Source organism: Fundulus heteroclitus, chromosome 18 (genome assembly GCF_011125445.2).
Source record: "Fundulus heteroclitus isolate FHET01 chromosome 18, MU-UCD_Fhet_4.1, whole genome shotgun sequence".
NCBI lineage: Eukaryota > Metazoa > Chordata > Actinopteri > Cyprinodontiformes > Fundulidae > Fundulus > Fundulus heteroclitus.
Window position 1 is genome coordinate 38,045,095 of NC_046378.1, and position 14,573 is coordinate 38,059,667.

The 14,573-nt window shown below is 42.7% G+C and overlaps 1 protein-coding gene across 1 annotated transcript in view; it reads right to left on the minus strand.

Annotated features, from left to right (window-relative positions):
• Positions 1-14,573, minus strand: part of ryr1b (ryanodine receptor 1b (skeletal)) — a 162,462-nt gene that overhangs the window by 71,814 nt on the left and 76,075 nt on the right. Inside the window, exons 35-42 of the mRNA XM_036149521.1 lie at positions 6,580-7,024; positions 5,919-6,506; positions 5,631-5,831; positions 4,083-4,194; positions 3,849-3,992; positions 3,487-3,760; positions 1,299-1,416; positions 1,086-1,218 (exon numbers count right to left, since the gene is read on the minus strand). Coding sequence (XP_036005414.1) covers positions 1,086-1,218; positions 1,299-1,416; positions 3,487-3,760; positions 3,849-3,992; positions 4,083-4,194; positions 5,631-5,831; positions 5,919-6,506; positions 6,580-7,024 — 2,015 coding nt within the window. The remainder of the gene's footprint in view (positions 1-1,085; positions 1,219-1,298; positions 1,417-3,486; positions 3,761-3,848; positions 3,993-4,082; positions 4,195-5,630; positions 5,832-5,918; positions 6,507-6,579; positions 7,025-14,573) is intronic.

A 14,573-nucleotide genomic window follows, 5' to 3' on the forward strand; every position in this document is an offset into this window, starting at 1 on the left:
AAAACAATTATTGAAAAAAACATGTACTTCGTTTAAATGAAAATATGCAGTTCCTATATTGTCCACGAGGGGCGCTGTGTTTTAATTAGCAGATTAAGCTTCAGGTGTGGAAAAATTCAAATCATTTCTTAATTTTTATCTGTTTGATGTATTTTGTCATCCAGGACAGTGTTTTTAAGTTCCAAAAAATGTGAATAAATGTTTTTCAACAATGTATAATCACCAAAATGAGTTTGACACCCCTGTCTTAAAGGTTTTGCTTTAATTAGCTGTAAGCAGAAAATTGTCATTACTAACAGAAATAAAAGCTGGAAAGTATTTCTCTGTAATTAATCTATATAATGTGTTTCCCTCAGTGAATTGAGTTACTGAAATAAATGTAATTCTAAATAACATTTTTATTTATTGATTGGGTCCTTATACCTTGTTCCAAGTATAATACAAATCTGAAGCCTTGAATCATGTTAGTGTATTAAAGACTTTGCAACAACATTACAAAAACCAAAGAAAAGCTGGCAAGGCGGATTCAAGAGTTATTCTCAACAGCTTAAGCAAAAAATTATTGCACAAAACCGATTTATTGCTTAACTCCAATCTGCTCGTGTCTATGGAGACATTCTTTTTGGAAAAAGCTACATTTTTTTAGGTATCCAATTTAAACAAAATGACTCAAAAGGATGTAACTACAGAATAACATTACAATAACAACTTAAAAACTCACTGAATAAAAAAGACGTGTTCATAATTAACAACATTCATATTAAAAATGTATGTTGCTATGATTTACCTTTACCAACTATTTTTATCTCTCCTTATTTAAGTGAACAGGTTAAAGAGATTTTACATTAATGCAACAAACAAATTTGGACCAAACTCACAAGACCTGCATTTTCCTTTGTGGTTTTAAAGTTTCAATCATCTGCAGCGGTCATCATTTCGGGTCTCTATTCCAAATTCATTGAGTCTATTCTTGACATTTCTCTCCTTTAGCTTATTTAGCAGCGTTCTCTCACAGTTTTAACCCCTTTCAGGAATACTGTGATTCAAAGCAGATTAATGGGGGGTCTCAAAACGAGCACACTGACCCAAGCCTATGCCACTGTTCTGCAGCAGGTAATTCAGGTGGTCGAACATGGAGCGCTGGTTCTGCCGGCTGATGCGACAGAAGTAACACAGGAAACGACAGCAGTTGGTCACCATTTGAGGGAAGCGAATCTCCTAGAAACAAAACACATAATTATTAATAACCATTTCTTAATAGGGTGTAGAAGGGAAAGATGGAGAATTTTTTTAATTACCTTAGAGTCCCCTCCGCCACCTAAGACATTGACCATCACCTCCATGACCGTCTCATGCATCCCAAGAGCTCTCATCAGGTTAGGGTGCTGATAGAAAACCTTGTTGTTCATGATATTCCTACAACACATAAGGAAATATACACAAGTTAAAAAACAGTTTAAGACATTTGGGTGAAGAAAATGTCACAGAATAATTTGATACATATGTGAATCGTGGAAACTTGCAAAATACTATTGTAATATTCTGAGTTCTGTTCTGGTTTATGTTAGTTTTTAGTTTTCCTTCTCTCTCCTGTCTTTTATTATCTGGCTGTTTTGAGTTCTGTCTTGTCTGGATTCTTGTTTAGATTCTTGTTTACTGTTTTAGTTTATCCTGTTAGGTCTTTAGAAGCTTCTTAGTTTAGGTTTGGCTTTTTGATCTGTTCTTGTTTTGAGCCTCAGCACTGATGTCTGGTCTAATTACTTATTCTGCACACCTGCCTAACTCCACCCCTGCTGCAATCACCTGTCACCTGTTTCACCTGATTCCACCTGCATATAAACTGTTGAGACCAGACATCAGTGCCAGGTTGTCCTGTTCAGTATGGGTGAGTCTCCTCCTTTGTGCCATCTTTTTGTTCGACAGCCTCTTTGGATTTTTTCCCCCTGTTTTTGATTTTGTGATTAAAGAGCTTCTTTTTAAAGAAACCTCTGCTGGTCTGGCTGAATTCTGGGTCCTCTGCCTCTGATCATTAAAACTATAATGTTTGACCTTTAAACAACAACAAAAAAAAAAATAGTGCTGTCAAACGATTAAAAATTTTATTCGCGATTAATCGCATAATGTCGATAGTTAACTCGAGATTAATCGCAATTAATCGCATATTTTATCCTTTTATTTCTGAAAGTGTAATAGCCTGTTTGGGCATTTTAATGTGCAATTTTGCAATAAATTACACTAATAAAATACATGCTTGTACAAAACATTTTTATGTTATTTTCCAAGCACTTTTCAGAATTGGAATGAAAACATCCTGGTGCCAAATGTTAAACTCTGGACTATAATGGCTAAATGACTAATCATGACGCCCTGATGTTTACACAATGTGTAAATAAATGTGTAAATAAATACCTGTTTTCATGCCGATATATTTTTTTTGCCTCTTAAACAAAGCTAGACATGGTATTATGCATAAACATATAAATTAATAAAAATTGTACATTTCAATAAAGTCATAAGTTTTGTTCATTTGTTCACTCTCTCTCTCTCTCTCTCTCACACACATCTAATTCTGAGCTTTCACACCAACAACAATAATTTCTTTGAATATTTTTGCTTGCTGTTTATATCCATATTTATAGTTTAAGCCTGGAAAAAGGTTTTACATTTCCAGGTCATTCCAGTCTTACACTTTGCTTGCAACTGGGCAGGAGCTTAATACCCTGAATGAGACTGTTTAGGAACTGTTTAGTAACTCCAGGTCCTTCGTTTCGCAACGTGACTCAACCTCAGTTTGTCAAATACAGAGAAAACAAATTAATAAGCATTAAAGTGCGGTTTATGGGTTGGGTTTCTGCAATGTTATCAACGTGTAAAAGCTCATCTTCAGAACCAATGTCTGATAAAATGGGGATCTGCACCAAGTAATCTACTTTCAGCAGTTATCACCGGTTATTGCACCGTAAACTGCAGAAAATACGTGCAGAGTTGCTCTGTGTGCCTTTACTACCGTCGGCTCCTATGGCGGAGGGATATTTCAGCTGGATACAGTCTAATGCAGTGCAGACAGGTCTCATAACCGCTGTTTCGTCACTTATTTTAGAGCCCAAATAAGCGATTTAACTTTCAGAAACGTGCCCAAAAAAACCGCAACCCATGACTCATGAAATTTAGAAGCGCTTTTAGAAAAAAGAAGCCCAAAGTCGCATGTGTCCGAGGGTAAAAGAAACCCTTCGGGGAGGGATCTATTTTGCTACAGTCTTCTAGCACTCTTGAAACTACGGAAAGCGCCGAGGGTAAAAGAAACACAGTCCGGAGAGCGCGGCGGGGGAAAAAACATTAGGGAACGGTGTGTGTGTTTTGACGCGACGCGCGTTAACGGCGACAAAAAAAATTGTCGGCGTTGAAATGGGTTTGCGTTAACGCCGTTAATAACGCGTTTAACTGACAGCACTAAAAAAACAACACATGAATGTAAAATCCTCTGACCCGATGCTCTGGATCATGAGTCTCTCCTCTTCAGGGCCCATCTGGACGATGAGCAGCGATCGGATCTGCCCCAAACACTCCAGCAGGTCCATGGTGTCCTGGACGGACACGGCGTTGATGGCGTAGGCTTTGGGCAGCGCTCTGATCAGCTCGCCCAGCCCGTCGTACTGTCTGTGGAGCAGGCTGAACATCAAGCGCACCAGCTCCGGGTTTTGGATGAAAGACTCCTGGGCCCAATGGATCATGGTGTGGGAAATAAGCTCTTGAAGGGTACCTGAGGGAAACGGTACCGATTTCAGCCAAAAAGATTTGTGGAATTTATTCTATTTTTAAAAATCGGGTGATGCTACTATTCATCTCACTCGGTTTTGTTTCCTCCTCCACTTCTGGCTTTTCCTCTTCATCCTTTTTGCGGAAGGTCTTAACCTTTTCCACCAGACTGAGAAGCCGACCCCTGAGGGAGGTGTCCACCTCCTCCTCCTCTGCTTCGTGCTCGATGTGTATACCTGCAGGGGGCAACGTCCAGAATTTAAATCCAAAACGCAAAAGAACAAGCCAATCGAAATCTGACGAGACCAATAAGGAGAACTTCTCACCGCAATGAAGCAGGATGTCGTTGTGGAAATTTGCCAGCGTGTCTCGCACCTCCTCGGGAACGGGACACTCTTCATCCTCTGGACCATGTTTGAAGTTGGTCAGCAAAATAACCTGCAAGAAACACATTAACGCCACAGAAACAAATAAATCCATCCATTTTCTAACACTCTTATCCCTCGTGGGGTCACGATGGGTGCCGGTGCCTATCTCCAGCAGTCAGTGGGCGAGAGGCGCCAGTTTATCGCAACCATTCACGCACACCTACACTGCAAAAACGTATCTAAAAATAAGTAAAATGTTCTTAAAGTTAGTGTATTTGTCCTTGATTTGAGCAGGTTAATAAGATTTTTTGCCAATGGAATAAGGTTTTTGCACTTAAAATAGGAACAACTCATCTCCATCGTCTTATTTCAAGTGCAGGATGTCTAATTATCTTATTTTAGGGGTCAAAATACTCATTCCATTGGCAGATAATCCTATTTACCTGCTCAAATCAAGGACAAATACACTAACTTTAAGAACATTTTACTTATTTTTAGATCCGTTTTTGCAGTGTAAGGAGAATTTAGAGAGGCCAATTAACCTAACAGTCGTGTTTTTGGACTGTGAGAGGAAACCGGAGTACCTGGAGAGAACATGCACTGCAAAAACAGAACTTAAAATAAGTAAAATGTTCTTAAAATGTGTGTATTTGTCCTTGATTTGAGCAGGTAAATAAGATGATTTGCCAATGGAACAAGATTTTTGCACTTAAAATAGGAACAACTAATCTCCATCATCTTATTTCAAGTGCAGGATGTCTAATTATCTTATTTTAGGGGTCAAAATACTCATTCCATTGGCAGATAATCTTATTTACCTGCTCAAATCAAGGACAAATACACTAACTTTAAGAACATTTTACTTATTTTTAGATCCGTTTCTGCAGTGTGCAAACTCCATGCAGAAAGACCCAGGGCAAGGGTAGGACTTGAACCCAGGACCTTCTTGCTGGATGGCAAACTGCAAAAAGAGAACTAAAAATAAGTACATTTTTCTTGAAATTAATGTATTTCTCCTTGATTTGAGCAGGTAAATAAAATTATTTGCCAATGGGATGAGTATTTTTACCCCTAAAATAAGATAATTAGATATTCCGCAGTTGAAATAAGATGATGGAGATGAATTGTTCCTTTTTTAAGTGTAAAAATCTTATTCCATTGGCGAATAATCTTATTTACCCGCTCAAATCAAAGAAAAATACTCTCATTTCAAGAAATATTTTCTTATTTTTAGTTCTATTTTTGCAGTGCAACAACACTACCCACTGCCACACTGTGCAGCCCAGATAAATACAATACCAGCTTTTTAGTCAGAGATTAATCAAAAAGAAATCTTTATCTGTCCTCTTCACTAGGTAAGTTTAAAAAGTGCATGGAGGACAAAGTAAAATGTCTCATGACTAAGGATGTTAATGTTAGCAATGACCTTAAACTGGGTTTTAAGACCATTGTACCGGGGCTCAGTTCTCGTCTAAGCAGACTTCTCCTGTCCACCAGCGTCGGTACCTGGTCCTGTGGCGGTGAGCGGAACTCGCGGGTCCTGCGGGCGGTCTCCGCGGCCGTCATGGTGAAGGCTCTCATCAGCAGGTTGTAGCGCACGCGTTGATTCTTCTGGACGTCCTGGACAAAGTTGTCTGAGTAAGCCACGATGGTTTCCACCCGGTGGCGGAGCTCGCAGTCGCAGAAGTACTGCAGGAGGGTGCACATCTGAAAGGAAAAGCTACGGTTGTTAGTCGGCCGCCGCTCCGCTGACGGTAACATTCACAGAGACCGGACATTAGAAGCTCTGATGACCTGCAGCTTGACGGACTCCGGCAGCTTCATCTGAAGCAGTCCTTCCTCTGGACCCTCCTCCTCCTCCTTGGCTTCTGCTTCCACTGCCTCTTCCTCCTTTTCTTCCTCTGCTTTCTCTCCATCGACTTTATCTCCTTTGGCCTCTTCCTCCTCTTTGTGTTCGCCCTCCTCACCTTCTCCCTTAGGCTCTGCTTCCTCGCCCTCCTGCTCTGCTTTCTCGAGCTCTTTCAACTCCTCCTCTTCCTCGTCGCCGACCCCTTCGTCTTCAAGCTCTGCATCCGCTTCCTCGTCCGCCTCCTCGTCCTTCTGCTCCTCGCTCTCGCCTTCGACAGCCTCCCCCTCCTCAGTCTTTTCTCCTTCCTCCTCCTCCTCCTCCTCCTCTTTGCCGCTGAAAACGTTGGGGTCGATCATCTTGAGTATGTGCTTGCTGTCTTCGTCGTTGAAGATGCCCATGATGAGCAGCGTGCTGATGAGCTTCAGGATGGGGACGAAGTGGAACTCCACGCTGCCGCCTACCGGATCGCGCATCGCCTGGCTGCCGTCCAGCACAGCTTCCGTCAGCATGTTGATGGCCCTGGTTTTCAACTCCTGCAAAAGAACGTCACATAGCACCAAAGGTTTCGTCCTTTAACGCGTTCTGTTTTGGGGTTTTGTTTGTTACCTGTAGAGGGAAAACAGGACTCAGGGTGTATATGTCGGGGTTCGTGCCGACAAAGTTGACGGATGAGAAGTGCAGCTTTGGCCGTAAGCAGGTGGTGAGGCCGACGCCCGGCAGAGAATGGGCCTTCTTCACGTCCGGGTAGAGTTTGATGCTGAGCGTCTCGGCGGTCATGGGGATGATGAACTCCTTGTTGGTGCCCAGACGAGCGCGCTTGGCCGACTCCAGGTGAATGCTGATCAGCAGGTCGTAGTAGCCGCTGCGCAGGGGCCCCGGCAGGTAGGTGTTCTCGGTGGCGTAGAAGAGCTGGGACTCGTCCACGTGGCTGCACAAGGCGTGAGCCACCCGGTTGTTGCCGAGCGCGCACACGGCACAGTACAGCATGAGCGTGTGGTAGTGGAACTTCATGAGATCCAGGCGCTCCGACAGCTCCAGGATGTCAATGCACCTGGAAACAAGACAAGGCGCGCTCTATTACGACGTTTGAGAGCGTTGGTTTTTGGAGAAACATGAAGCACTTCTCCGTAAATATTCTAACTCAAGTTGAAAACGACCGAGGGAAAGTGTGGCCTGAGACTTTCCTATTATGACACAGATTGGTCAGAAAGTTTCCTCTCTAATGAAACCCAGCAGGTTGCATCAAGTCTCTCCAAGCAGCATTCACTCCTCCTGGAAGAGCGTAGAGCCACAGTGGACAGTCGTCTGCATTGTTGATGGCTTTGCAGCAATCCCTCATACTGAGCATGCATGAAGCGACGGTGGAGAGGAAAACTCCCCTTTAACGGAAAGGTAAAACAAAAAGAAAATCTCGGAGACGCCTTTGATGGTTCAACTTGACAGTTCCCCAACTGTTGTACATGAACAAAACATCTGTGGTGACATCATTGTGGTTTATTATCATGGTCTTAGTCTCTAGGGCTCCTGGTAGCATCAATGGTCTGGACTGGTGAGAAAATGTTAAAGCTGGATGGATTATGGAGGACTCATAGTCATAAGAGGGCTACAATCTCATGCCTCCCACATGATGTAGATAATGTTAATGGTTTTGTCACCATAGCTGCTATTTATGCACTTTAAGGGCCTCCCCAAGCAAAGAAATTGGTATGATGGAAAGAAAAAGGGTTCAAAATGCCAGATAGAACCCAGGCTCAGCTGTGATGGCTGCTGGGATACTAATGGAAACTATAAGTAAGACTGCAGTTAAAAGGAAACAAAATACATGCGAGACTGCCAAAGGCAAAGCCCGTAAAGGATCGTTATTTATAAATGAGGAACGAACAGGACACGGTGGAATCAGCACAATCATCAGGCTTCATGATATAATTTCACAATATTTACAGCGTGAAACAAAAATCGTCTCAGGGCTTCAAAATCTTTGTGTGATTAGCTCAAGATGATCAGTGGATTTTATGTGCACGATTCGCTCTAACTGCACCTAAATATCATAATTTGCTACTATCTAGATCAGGGGTCAGCAACCTTTACAACCAGGAGCCATTTCTGCCTTTGGTCCAGCTAATAAGAATTAGTTTAGAGCCACAAGGGCCGGCTAAGTGAGCCTCCAAAACCTAATTACCAGTTTTTACAATGTTTACTACAAGAAATATGTTTAGATTTTTAAATAAAAGAGAAAATATATTTTATTAGCTTATTAAATACTGATTTCTACTGTTCTCCAGTTTTGCATTGTATTACATTGAAATGACTGTCGTCATTTCAGCTTTTAACTTTCTGTTCTCTCTCTTATCTTCATAGTAGGTATACCTGGTCTGGCGTTCTGTTAACTGTGACATCATCCAGAGAAGACGGCTCACCCGCTACTACCATCTAATGTAGAACAGATTACTAGATCAATGTGTGCTTCTGTGCTTTTTTGTTTCTCTTGTTGTGTCTCTGTTCTGTCTTCTGTAACCCCAGTCGGTCGAGGCAGATGACCGTTCATACTGAGCCCGGTTCTGCCGGAGGTTTTCCTTCCCGTTAATGGGGAGTTTTTCTTCCCACTGTCGCTTCATGCTTGCTCAGTATGAGGGATTGCAGCAAAGCCATGTACAATGCAGACGACTCTCCCTGTGGCTCTACGGTTCCCCAGGAGTGAATGCTGCTTGTCGAGACTTTGATGCAATCAACTGGTTTCCTTATATAGGAAATTTTTGACCAACCTGTATAATCTGACCCAATCTGTATAATATGATTGAACTTGATTTTGTAAAGTGCCTTGAGATGACATGTTTCATGATTTGGCGCTATATAAATAAAATTGAATTGAATTGAATTGAATAAATAAAGGAAAGCATTGGATTCTTACATACACTGCAAATAGATTTTTCCACTTAAAATAAGAACAACTCCTCTCCATGATCTAATTTCAAGTGCAGATATCAAATTATCTTATTTTAGGGGTCAAAATAAACATTCCATTGCCAGGTAATCTTATTCACCTGCTAAGTTTGAAGACAAATGCACAAATCTGAAGAAAATATCTACTTTTAGTTCCCTTTTTGCAGTGTAAGAGAATTAATAAATTTTCTTTAATGCCACATTCAAGTTTTTTTCCATAGAAACGACACCAATATCAACCAGAAGACCAAAAAAAATTACCCTATAAAAATATTCCTTACATTATTGGTGTAAAAAATCAGCATTCATTTATTACTTATAGATTTTAAAACATTGCTCAATCCTTATCATATTTGACTAAAGTTATTAGGAGCCACAGTGGGGGACAGAAGAGCCACAGGTAGCAGACCCCCAATCTAGTTGATGGTCTTATTCCAATATTTAGTGAGCTTTGGAGCCCAAAACCCAACTGTGTCCAACCAGCATCAGAGGAAATCTAAGTTAAAAAAACTCCTTCATGTTACAGTTTTTTAAAATCACTATGACACAGTTTTCAATACATTTAACAGGTTTCCTAAACTCTTAACGGACCAACACACCTAAAACACACAATTGGTGAAACTGTTTCATGTTCAAATTTACACATCATAAACTAAACTCCAAAACTAATTTTCAAAATACAATAATACATTAACAAAACACTGCAAACATGTTTCAAAATGAAATAATTATTCAAAACACTAACACATGTTCTCTTCCAACAGGAACATTTAGTCAATCATAACACAATGACAAAAAAAACACTATCATCAGCTGAAATTACAGAAACTGCACTATTTTAGATGTGTCAGGTGCATATATATATATATATATATATTGCTATGCCATAAGCTGGTTGAATATGCTTATTATTATTATTAATTATAATTTGGTATTATAATTTAAATAATAAATCATTCAACTCAAAATTTCGCTATAACAAATATAGTTCAAATGGTGGTGATGTTAGCTATAAGCTTATAAGTATTTATACCACTAATGCATTAGTTAACTTTCTGTTATGAACTCATTTATGCTGGAATAAATGATCAGGTCGGACTGTTAACCGACCAGGTTTATCCAGCAGGCTGTGAGAACCCCAATGTAACTGCAATTAGAGTTTAAATCCTTATTCCTTATCACCATCCAATGATATTGTCTCTGTATTAATGTCAGATGTTAACTCCAAAGGAGGTTAGCTCTGATTTCTGAATACCCAGGCAACTGTGAATTGGACTGAACACGAAACAATGTCTATTCCGCAGTGGTTGGTTTTATTGAACCAAAAGCAATTCCCTGTTACAGTAATTCTCTGATTCAAACAACTTTGGAATTCTTACTCATTACTAAACTAAAACATGCAAAATATATATGTGGAAAAATAAAGAACAAAACAAAATAAACAATGGATTAAAATGAGCGGTTAGCAGATCTTAACTTAACTCAAAGTTGTTTAACACCGCCCTCGAAACATCGGCATTTCACGTATCAGCATTGACAGACAGAACAGCTTCGGGAATCTCACTGGACGCTTTGATGTCTTACACAAAGCTAGTTCAGCTAAGCTACCTACAGTCCAGATACACGTGACCCTCCCAAGATGGCTGCTACGATGACGTATGAGGGGAGGTCCTAATAACGTAACCACGCTTACGCTGATGGGACAATGCCTCGTTTCGAGAGGGGGGGGGCTAACTAGGAGTTTAAAGCAAAGCCCGCGACTTGAGCTCGGACAAAGAGATTAAACTGATAAGGAGAAGCGAAAAGAGAGGGGGGGGGGAGCAGGGAAAAAGATGAAAAGAAATAAGGCGGTAACCCACGGCGGGGTTATTGATGAATCACAAATCAACACAGCAAAATCAATTGTAAAATACATGCACATACAAAGAAAATGTTCAGCAAAGTAATTCCAACTTCGTCGTGGAATAAAAGCATTAACCAACACCTACAAAGTTCTACCGCCTGCCCAGGCACTTCTAAACACCCTGTTGGTGAGACAGAAATGAAAGGGGAAAAACCCCGTTACTTTGAGTTGCCTCGGGGCTGGTCCGGAACGCTCCGAGTGTGGCTTTCTGGACGCGCTTCGACGAGCGCAGTTGTCCACAGGCTGCAGCGGCACGGGGGAGAAGCTGCTTCGTTTCTTCCTCCGGGTTCAACAGTCGCTTTGTTGGCCAGACAAAAGCGGGGTCCTCTTCGATCAGTGGGAGATGCGGCGTCTCTCAGTCTTTTGATCAGAGGGAATTTAAAAGTACTTATTTAAGTCGACCTCCTGTTATAAAGCAGGGAATAACCGTTGCGTCGAAAAATCTCGGTCCAGCGAGCAATCGAACACGTGGCGTGGGAATCAGCTGTGCGTGTCTTCTCGGGTTGGCTAAAAGCCAGGGAAGAAGGAAGCTCATCGTGTGTGATCGGCTTTTATAGCCATCACTATAGCAACCTTATCTTGATCGGCGGCCATTTTGCCGTGTTGCGTGATGGGAGTTGGTGGCCATTTTGACCACATTGCATCATGGGTAACGTAGTCCGTTACCGCTTTCTGTCACGTCTGAACTGGCACAACATACCCCCCTTTAGCTTTGAAGAGTGGGATGCTGGTCACAGTCTTTAAAGCTACAACCAAGTCCATTCTGGCGTGACGAAAATCCGTTGTGCATGAGTGGAACAACCTAATAGTCTTTCTAGTAGTCCATTGGGATTCATGCAGTTCAGTTCATCATCCAAGAGGAGGAAAAACGAAGCATTCATTGTGCCTGGGTCAGTGACCTAGCCTGGGCAGGACTAAGCTATAGCTAGTCATTTCTATTGGCTAATAAGGCAACAATAAGGTAATAATAAAAAAAAAGAAATGCAAACTTCACAATCACCATCGTCAATACATTCATTGGTCATCAGGTTTGAACTTTGAACCAAAAAAAGGGAGAGAGGGAAAAGGGGAAAGGAAAGAGACAGCGGTTCGTAGTCTAATCAGCTTATGGCCTTCAAGGAGCTGGTGCTACGAACCTGGGAGCGACAAAGGTGAGGGCGTCAACCCTGGTTTGCAACTGTTTGATCTGCTTGTATGCTGCCTACGCCATCGCAGTAGTGATGGCCCATCCAAATACAAGGAGAACCACAATAATGGTCATAATGTGAGTGTCGGTCGACTCTGTAGCTCTGGGGAAGCGAAGCAGAGGGACCGAGCTCAACTCTGATGGAGTGAGACTGAATTTAATCAGCTGCGTGCCTGCGAGTAAAAGCTGTCTTTCAATGCCGACATCAATGCTGAAATTGTATCCCTTAAAGACATCTATTATTTCAATCTCTGATAAATGGGTTGCTTGGGCATACCCAGTGGATGTCTTTGGTTTTGGTACACAAATCCAAATTAGGGACTAAATAAAGTTTGGGGTCAGCATCATGATAGGCCAATATTGAGGGAGTTTGTAGGTGTACGTGGGTCTCACCTTGCCAAAAACCGACATTCAATACTGATTTAAGCCTATACACATTAGCCCTTTCAATGATGGGAAGGTTTAGCATAAATCCTATCTCCAAGTTATCAGGATTTACAAATATTGGAATTGCACTACCTAGGCTGTACGCCAGGTGTATTTGTGGTGGTTGCAGTGTTTCACTAGAGGCAGATTTGAGAACCTTTTCGACCAAATCTATTGGTACCAGGTACGGAGGAATCCGTCCTTCAGCAAGGCTATTTATGGATGAGCTAACCTCTCGAGTGAGGTCCTGCATTAAATCTCTAACAACCTGAGTATACATCATGTCATTCTTTACCACTTCTGTGAGCGTTTCCAAAGCAATGCATGGTGTTATGGCTGAGTGTGAAATTATGGACGTGAAGTTATGTATGGACACTTGCTTTATTTAGTGCATGTTTAAAGTGTCCTGATTGAACATGCACTTGTCCTATTTAATGCTATGCATTGTTCTCTTCGGCGGGGGCGGAGTTAGGCTCCCTTCCCTGCGAGGAGAGTTTGGTGGACGATTTAATTTGGTTCGCATGAACCCATTTGTACTCTGGACTTTGCACGCTGGCTTCTAGGTTCTTTCGAGGCCACGCGAAAGTCGTTCGGAGACGGTCTTTTAAGTCAGTGACGCACTGGTGTGCCGTGTAGACGGTTGTCACACTGACGTCTTCGGGCTGGTAGATGAGATTCAGGGGAAGTGTCCTTTGCCTTCCTGTCATCATCTGGAAAAGTGTCACCCCTGTGGAGCATGGTGAGGTAGAGCGGACTAGCATTAGGACCAGGGGAAGCTTTGTATCCCGGTCCCTGTCATGGCTGCTGGCATGTTCCTTTGACATGCTGGCCACGGTGCAGTTCATTTGCTCCACCTGTCCGGATGACTGTGGGCGGTAGGGAATGTGGAATTTAACTTCCACGCCCAACATGTCAGAAAGCACGGTCAGAATGTTTGACGTGAAATGCGTTCCTCTGTCCGAGTCAATGGACAGGGGAAGGCCCCACCGGCTGAAAATGTGATTTGGCAGCAGGGCTGCTGTGGTGACAGCGGTGTCATTCGGTGCCGGCAAACATTCGACCCATTCTGTGAAACTGCCTGTTATTGTCAAAAGATATTTGTTATCTCTTAACGATTCGGGGACTGGACCGATCCAGTCAGTCTGCAAATGTGACCACGGAAATATAACCCCCCTTTGCTGAAGCAGGGCTCGGTCTAGTGGCCGTGTGGGTTGTAACTGGCTGCAGGTTAAGCAGCCTCGTACATACTCCTGGGTGTCCTGGGCCGCTGAAGGCCGGGACATCACCTGTTGGGGAGTTTTCAGATTAGCTTTGCAGCTTCTGTGTTCTCCTACTGGTGAGTCATGGACGTGTGTCAGTGTGATCCCAAGTTCGTTTGAATCTTTGGGCTGAATGGGCTGAAACTCATAAAACAGCTCCTTAAGTGCTGTTTCCTCCGTTTCAGTGGTCAGTGCATCAGCTTTTTCCAGCTGTTGCATGATTTCTGTTTCAAAGCCAGGGCAGGGCTCAGTGGGTGAGTCCCGGTTCTCTGGTTGATTCGGTGCTGGTTCTGTTGGGTCGGTTGCTGTCGCATACCCCAACAGATTTCCTTCAGCTTCAAGCGTTGCACCACAAATAGATCCAGCAGGCAAAGCTTCATGTCGCCTGATTTGGATCATGTTGGAAGGAAAAGTAAACACGGTGTCTGGAGAGTCCTGTCTGCCGGTCAAGGATAAGGGCAGGTCTCCGATGACGGGAATGCTCAGCTCAAAGTTGTGGAAAGAGCTTTCGATGAGCACCCCAAGAGGTTTCTTCGCCACCACTTGGATCGGCATGCGAGTTGGATTCTCCACTAAAAGGTAAGCTGAGCGGTTGTTCAGCTCAAGCAGGGGTGTGTCAGAGGATTTGGAAATCGGCTCTGTGGAAGGCAGAAATGGTGCTAAAAGTTCTTTGGGCTCCTCGGAGCATGTCACCTGGTTGATAGGGACGGACAGTCCACTTCCAGAAGTGAGGGGCTTGGGAGTCCCTACTTGGGCCCAAAGATGACCATGATAGCAGTCAATGAGTGGGGCTTACCTGTTCAACAGGTCCTGACCCACAAGAAAAGGTTCTGTGTCCAAAGTACATATGTAGATGGGGTGCACCAGGGTCATGTCACGGAAAGTG